This window comes from Melospiza melodia, unplaced genomic scaffold (genome assembly GCF_035770615.1).
Source record: "Melospiza melodia melodia isolate bMelMel2 unplaced genomic scaffold, bMelMel2.pri scaffold_157, whole genome shotgun sequence".
NCBI lineage: Eukaryota > Metazoa > Chordata > Aves > Passeriformes > Passerellidae > Melospiza > Melospiza melodia.
Window position 1 is genome coordinate 183,299 of NW_026948516.1, and position 8,395 is coordinate 191,693.

General features: G+C 57.1%; 1 protein-coding gene across 1 annotated transcript in view; it reads left to right on the top strand.

Moving 5' to 3' along the window:
- Positions 1 to 6,961, top strand: part of LOC134433269 (sarcoplasmic/endoplasmic reticulum calcium ATPase 1-like) — a 41,398-nt gene extending 34,437 nt beyond the window's left edge. Inside the window, 4 exon segments of the mRNA XM_063182142.1 lie at positions 116 to 249; positions 2,966 to 3,083; positions 5,023 to 5,140; positions 6,930 to 6,961. Of these exon segments, the coding sequence (XP_063038212.1) occupies positions 116 to 249; positions 2,966 to 3,083; positions 5,023 to 5,140; positions 6,930 to 6,934 (375 nt within the window). The 3' untranslated portion in view covers positions 6,935 to 6,961.
- The last annotated feature ends 1,434 nt before the right edge of the window (positions 6,962 to 8,395 follow it).

The window sequence follows — 8,395 nt, forward strand, 5'->3', positions numbered from 1 at the left end:
TGGACGTCCCTGAGATGTCCCCGAGGTGTCCCCGAGGTGTCCCCGAGGTGTCCCCAGCCTGGTGGCCCCGAGGTGGCCCCGAGGTGACCGTGAGGTGTCCCCGTGTCCTCTCCAGACGCACTTCATGCAGTGCTCCGAGCACAACGTGGACTTCGAGGGCCTGGACTGCGACATCTTCGAGTCGCCGGTGCCGATGACGATGGCGCTGTCGGTGCTGGTCACCATCGAGATGTGCAACGCCCTCAACAGGTGAGGACACCTTGGTCACCATGGTCATCATGGTCATGGTCATCATGGTCATCTCTGTCATTGTCATCGTGGTCATTGTCATTGTCATGGTCATGGTGGTCACCATCGAGATGTGCAACGCCCTCAACAGGTGAGGACACCTTGGTCACCATGGTCATCATGGTCATCATGGTCATCATGGTCATCTCTGTCATTGTCATGGTGGTCATGGTCATGGTCATGGTCATGGTGGTCACCATGGAGATGTGCAACGCCCTCAACAGGTGAGGACACCTTGGTCACCATGGTCATCATGGTCATCATGGTCATGGTCATCATGGTCATCTCTGTCATTGTCATGGTCATCATGGTGGTCATTGTCATTGTCATTGTCATGGTCATGGTCATGGTGGTCACCATCGAGATGTGCAACGCCCTCAACAGGTGAGGACACCTTGGTCATCATGGTCATCATGGTCATCATGGTCATGGTCATCATGGTCATCTCTGTCATTGTCATCGTGGTCATTGTCATTGTCATGGTCATGGTGGTCACCATCGAGATGTGCAACGCCCTCAACAGGTGAGGACACCTTGGTCATCATGGTCACCATGGTCACCTTGGTCACCTTGGTCACCTTGGTCACCTTGGTCATGGTCACTGTGGTCACCTCTGTCATTGTCATCACTGTCATCATTGTCATCATTGTCATGGTCGTGGTGGTCACCATGGAGATGTGCAACGCCCTCAACAGGTGAGGACACCTTGGTCATCATGGTCACCATGGTCACCTTGGTCATCTCCGTCATTGTCATCATTGTCATGGTCATCATGGTCATGGTGGTCATGGTCATGGTCATCACTGTCATTGTCATGGTCATGGTGGTCACCATCGAGATGTGCAACGCCCTCAACAGGTGAGGACACCATGGTCATGGTCACTGTGGTCACCTTGGTCATGTCTGTCACTGTCATCATTGTCATGGTCATGGTGGTCATGGTCATGGTCATTGTCATGGTCATGGTCATGGTGGTGACCATCGAGATGTGCAACGCCCTCAACAGGTGAGGACACCTTGGTCATCATGGTCACCTTGGTCACCTTGGTCACCTTGGTCACCTTGGTCACCTTGGTCATGGTCACTGTGGTCATCTCTGTCATTGTCATCACTGTCATCATTGTCATCATTGTCATGGTCATGGTGGTCATGGTCATTGTCATTGTCATGGTCATGGTGGTCACCATCGAGATGTGCAACGCCCTCAACAGGTGAGGACACCTTGGTCATCATGGTCACCATGGTCACCTTGGTCACCTTGGTCATGGTCACTGTGGTCATCTCTGTCATTGTCATCATTGTCATCATTGTCATCATTGTCATCATTGTCATGGTCATGGTCATTGTCATGGTCATGGTGGTGACCATCGAGATGTGCAACGCCCTCAACAGGTGAGGACACCATGGTCACCTTGGTCATCATGGTCACCTTGGTCACCTTGGTCATGGTCACCTTGGTCATGGTCATGGTTGTGGTTGTGCTCCTGGTCATCGTTATTGTCATCATCGTTGTCGTGGTCATCATGGTCGTGGTCATTGTCCCCGATGTCCCCAGTGTCCCCAATGTCCCCGATGTCCCTGATGTCCCCAACGTCCTCATGGTCACCTCGATGTCCCCAGCCTGTCGGAGAACCAGTCGCTGGCGCAGGTGCCACCATGGGAGAACATCTGATGGTGGTTCCTGTCCATCCCAATGTCCCTGATATCCCCAGTGTCCCCAATGTCCCCAATGTCCCCAATGTCCCCATGATCTCCTGGTCACCCTGATGTCCCCAATGTCCCCGATGTCCCTGATGTCCCCATGATCACCTCGATGTCCCCATGATCTCCTGGTCACCCTGATGTCCCCCATGGTCACCTTGATGTCACCTCGATGTCCCCAGCCCGTCCATGAAGCCCAGCCCAGGTCCCACCATGGGAGAACATCTGGCTGATGGTTCCTGTCCATCCCAATGTCCCTGATGTCCCCAATGTCCTCAATGTCCCCAATGTCCCCAATGTCCCCATGATCTCCTGGTCACCCTGATGTCCCCAATGTCCCCGATGTCCCTGATGTCCCCATGATCACCTCGATGTCCCCATGATCTCCTGGTCACCCTGATGTCCCCCATGGTCACCCCGATGTCACCTCGATGTCCCCAGCCTGTCCATGAACCCCAGCCCAGATCCCACCATGGGAGAACATCTGGCTGATGGTTCCTGTCCATCCCAATGTCCCTGATATCCCCAATGTCCTCAATGTCCCCATGATCTCCTGGTCACCCTGATGTCCCCAATGTCCTCATGGTCTCCTCGATGTCCCCAGCCTGTCGGAGAACCAGTCGCTGGTGCAGGTGCCACCATGGGAGAACATCTGATGGTGGTTCCTGTCCATCCCAATGTCCCTGATATCCCCAATGTCCCCAATGTCCCCAATGTCCCCGATGTCCCCATGGTCACCTCGATGTCCCCTCGATGTCCCCAGCCTGTCGGAGAACCAGTCGCTGGCGCGGATGCCGCCGTGGGTGAACATCTGATGGTGGTTCCTGTCCATCCCAATGTCCCCAATGTCCCCAATGTCCCCAATGTCCCTGATGTCCCCATGATCTCCTGGTCACCCTGATGTCCCCAATGTCCCCGATGTCCCCAATGTCCCCATGATCTCCTGGTCACCTCGATGTCCCCTCGATGTCCCCAGCCTGTCGGAGAACCAGTCGCTGGCGCGGATGCCGCCGTGGGTGAACATCTGGCTGATGGGCTCCATCTGCCTCTCCATGTCCCTGCACTTCGTCATCCTCTACATCGACCCCCTGCCCGTAAGGGGACACCGCGGGGACATCGGGGCGGTGGCATGGGCGGGCGGTGGTGGCCTCGGGGACGTCGGGGTGGTGGCCATCAAGGTGGTGGCCTTGGGGACATTGCATTGGTGACCATCAAGGTGGTGGCCTTGGGGACGTCGGGGTGGTGGCCATTAAGGTGGTGGCCATCAAGGTGGTGGCCTTGGGGACGTCGGGGTGGTGGCCATCAAGGTGGTGGCCTTGGGGACATTGGGTTGGTGGCCAGCAAACTGGTGGTCATTGGGTTGGTGGCCATCAAGGTGGTGGCCTCGGGGACGTCGGGGTGGTGGCCATCAACGTGGTGGTCATTGGGGTGGTGGTCATTGGGCTGGTGGCCATCAAGGTGGTGGCCTTGGGGACATTGGGTTGGTGGTCATTGGGGTGGTGGCATGGGCGGGCGGTGGTGGCCTTGGGGACGTTGGGGTGGTGGCCATCAAGGTGGTGGTCATTGGGTTGGTGGTCATTGGGCTGGTGGCCATCAAGGTGGTGGCATTGGGAACATTGGGACATCGGGGTGGTGGCCATCAACGTGGTGGTCATTGGGGTGGTGGTCATCAAGCTGGTGGCCATCAAGGTGGTGGCCTTGTGGACGTCAAGGTGATGGTGGCCTTGGGGACATTGGGGTGGTGGTCATTGGGTTGGTGGTCATGGGTTTGGTGGCCTTGGGGACATTGGGGTGGTGGTCATTGAGTTGGTGGCCATCAAGGTGGTGGCCTTGGGGACATTGGGGTGGTGGCCATCAAGGTGGTGGCCTTGTGGACGTCAAGGTGATGGTGGCCTTGGGGACATTGGGGTGCTGGTCATTGGGGTGGTGGCCATCAAGGTGGTGGCCTTGGGGACGTCGGGGTGGTGGCCATCAAGGTGGTGGTCATTGGGGTGGTGGTCATTGGGTTGGTGGCCATCAAGGTGGTGGTCATTGGGTTGGTGGCCATGGGTTTGGTGGCCTTGGGGACATCAAGATCACGGTCATGGGGGTGGTGGTCATCAAGGTGGTGGCCTTGGGGACCTTGGGGTGGTGGTCATTGGGTTGATGGTCGTGGCGTTGGTGGCCATCAAGCTGGTGGTCACCAAGCTGGTGGTCATCGGTTGGTGGCCATCAAACTGGTGGTCATCAGGTCGGTGGCCACGAGGACGTCGCGTTGATGTCCACCAACACGGCAACCGCTGACCTTGAGTGACCACTGGGTTTGATGACCACGGGTGGACTCTGCTGACCACGGGCTGGTTCTGCTGACCACTGTGGTCACTCTGGTGGCCCTGTGGTCACTCTGGTGGCCCTGAGGTCGCTCTGGTGGCCCTGAGGTCACTTTGGTGGCCCTGAGGTCACTTTGGTGTCCACCACGAGCGTTGACCTTGGCTTTGCTGACCACCGCCTTGAGTGACCACTGGGTTTGATGACCACGGGTGGACTCTACTGACCACGGGCTGGTTCTGCTGACCACCGTGATCACTCTGGTGGCCCTGAGGTCACTTTGGTGGCCCTGTGGTCACTCTGGTGGCCCTGAGGTCACTCTGGTGGCCACGGCCATCGTGTCCACCACGAGCGTTGACCTTGGCTTTGCTGACCACCACCTTGAGTGACCACTGGGTTTGATGACCACGGGTGGACTCTGCTGACCACGGGCTGGTTCTGCTGACCACTGTGGTCACTCTGGTGGCCCTGAGGTCACTCTGGTGGCCCTGAGGTCACTTTGGTGGCCCTGAGGTCACTTTGGTGGCCACGGCCATCGTGTCCACCACGAGCGTTGACCTTGGCTTTGCTGACCACCGCCTTGAGTGACCACTGGGTTTGATGACCACGGGTGGACTCTGCTGACCACGGGCGGGTCCTGCTGACCGCCGTGGTCACCCTGGTGGCCCTGAGGTCGCTCTGGTGGCCCTTGAGGAGGTCCGAGCCGTGTCCCCGGTGTGTCCCCAGATGATCTTCAAGCTGACGCCGCTGACGCTGACCCACTGGCTGATGGTCATCAAGATCTCCTTCCCGGTCATCCTGCTGGACGAGGCGCTCAAGTTCATCGCCAGGAACTACCTGGAGGGTGAGGAGATGGCCCCGTCCCACCGCCGCGTCCCCGGGTCCCCTCCCGTGGTGGCCAGGTGGCCTTGGTCATCTCCAACATCTCCTGGTCACCTCCATGGTCACCTTCACGGTCATCTCCATGGTTCATGGTCACCTCCATGGTCACCTCTGTGGTGGCCAGGTGGCCTTGGTCATCTCCAACATCTCCTGGTCACCTCCATGGTCACCTCCATGGTCATCTCTGTGGTGGCCAGGTGGCCTTGGTCATCTCCAACATCTCCTGGTGACCTCCATGGTCACCTTCAGGGTCATCTCCATGGTTCATGGTCACCTCCATGGTCACCTGCGTGGTGGCCAGGTGGCCTTGGTCATCTCCAACATCTCCTGGTCACCTCCATGGTCACCTCCCTGTCCCCTTGACCATCTCCTGGTGACCATGACCATCTCTGTGTCTCCTTGACCATCTCCAGGTGACCATGACAGTCCTCATGTCCCCTTGACCATCTCCTGGTCACCTCCATGGTCACCTCCATCCCCTCTCTGTCCCCTTGACCATCTCCTGGTCCCTCCATGGTCACTCCATGGTCACTCCATGGTCCATGGTCATCTCCATCCCCTCTCTGTCCCCTTGACCATCTCCTGGTCACCTCCGTGATCACCTCCCTGTCCCCTTGACCATCTCCGAGTGACCATGACAGTCCTCATGTTCCCTTGACCATGTCATGGTCGCCTCCATGGTCACCTCCATGGTCCATGGTCACCTCCGTGGTCACCTCTCTGTCCCCTTGACCATCTCCAGGTGACCATGACCATCTCTGTGTGCCCTTGACCATCTCCTGTCCCCTCCCTGTCCCCTCAGTGTCCCCTTGACCATCTCCAGGTGACCATGACAGTCCTCATGTCCCCTTGACCATGTCATGGTCACCTCCATGGTCACGTCCATGGTCCATGGTCACCTCCATCCCCTCTCCGTCCCCTTGACCATCTCCTGGTCACCTCCATGGTCACCTCCATGGTCCCTCCATGGTCCCTCCATGGTCCATGGTCACTCCCTGTCCCCTTGACCATCTCCAGGTGACCATGACCATCTCTGTGTCCCCTTGACCATCTCCTGGTCCCTCCATGGTCCCTCCATAGTCCATGGTCACTCCCTGTCCCCTTGACCATCTCATGGTCACCTCCATGGTCCATGGTCACCTCCCTGTCCCCTTGACCATCTCCAGGTGACCATGACCATCTCCGTGTCCCCTTGACCATCTCCTGTCCCCTCCCTGTCCCCTCAGTGTCCCCTTGACCATCTCCAGGTGACCATGACAGTCCTCATGTTCCCTTGACCATCTCATGGTCACCTCCATGGTCCATGGTCACCTCCATCCCCTCTCTGTCCCCTTGACCATCTCCAAGTGACCATGACCATCTCCCCGTCCCCTTGACCATCTCCTGGTCACTCCATGGTCCCTCCATGGTCCATGGTCACCTCCCTGTCCCCTTGACCATCTCCGTGTCCCCTTGACCATCTCCTGGTCACCTCCATGGTCACTCCATGGTCACTCCATGGTCCATGGTCACCTCCCTGTCCCCTTGACCATCTCCAGGTGACCATGACAGTCCTCATGTCCCCTTGACCATCTCCTGGTCACCTCCATGGTCACCTCCCTGTCCCCTTGACCATCTCTGTGTCCCCTTGACCATCTCCAGGTGACCATGACCATCTCCCTGTCCCCTTGACCATCTCCTGTCCCCTCCCTGTCCCCTCCGTGTCCCCTCAGTGTCCCCTCCCCCTCTCATCTCCATCTTCTCGTCCCCAGCGTGACCCGGCCGGGGCCCGGCACCGCCCACAGGTACGGGGACACCGCGGGGGCACCATGGTCACCATGGTCACCTCATTGTCACTGTCACCTGTGTCACCATTGTCACCATTGTCACCTCAGTGTCACCATTGTCACCTGTGTCACCATTGTCACCTGTGTCACCATTGTCACCATTGTCACCTCAGTGTCACCATTGTCACCTGTGTGTCACCATTGTCACCTCAGTGTCACCATCGTCATTGTCACCTCATTGTCACCATTGTCACCGCAGTGTCACCTCAGTGTCATTGTCACCATTGCCACCTCAGTGTCACCTGTGTGTCACCATTGTCACCATTGTCACCTCATTGTCATTGTCACCTGTGTCACCATTGTCACCATTGTCACCTCAGTGTCACCATTGTCATTGTCACCTCAGTGTCACCATCGTCATTGTCACCATTGTCACCATTGCCACCTGTGTGTCACCATTGCCACCTGTGTGTCACCATTGTCACCTCAGTGTCACCATCGTCATTGTCACCTCATTGTCACCATTGTCACCGAAGTGTCACCTCAGTGTCATTGTCACCATTGTCACCTCATTGTCACCATTGTCACCATTGTCACCATGGTCACCTCATTGTCACCATTGTCACCATTGTCACCATCGTCACCTGTGTGTCACCATTGTCATTGTCACCATTGTCACCATTGTCACCTCATTGTCACCATTGTCACCGCAGTGTCATTGTCACCTGTGTCACCTCATTGTCACCATTGTCACCTCAGTGTCACCTCGGTGTCACCTCAGTGTCATTGTCACCATTGTGACCTCATTGTCACCATTATCACCTGTGTGTCACCATTGTCATTGTCACCTCAGTGTCACCATTGTCACCTCAGTGTCATTGTCACCCTTGTCACCTCCATGCCACCATCGTCACCATTGTCACCATTGTCACCATTGTCACCTCCACGCCACCATTGTCACCTGCGTGTCACCATTGTCACCTCACTGTCCCCTTCTATGACGTCATTGTCCCCTCCCTGCCACCCCCCGCTATGACATCACTGCCACCCACATGACGTCATTGTCCCCTCGCAGTGACGTCATTGTCACCTGCCATTGCCACCTCATTGTCCATTCTCTATGACGTCACTGTCACCTCCATATGACGTCACTGTCACATAATATGACGTCATTGCCCCTCTCTATGACGTCATTGTCCCCCCTTATTGTCCCCTCCATGTGACGTCATCATCCCCTCCCTGTGACGTCATAACCTCTCCGCATGATGTAATTCTTTCCTCACTGTCATTGTCCCCTCCCTATGACGTCATCGTCCCATCCCTGTGACGTCACTGTGTCCCCCCTCCTCTAACACCCGTGAGGGGGGGGAGGGGCGGGAGGGGCGGGGGGCGTGGCCACCTCAACCCCCCTCCCTTCGTGACGTCACCGCTACGACGTCACCCCTATGACA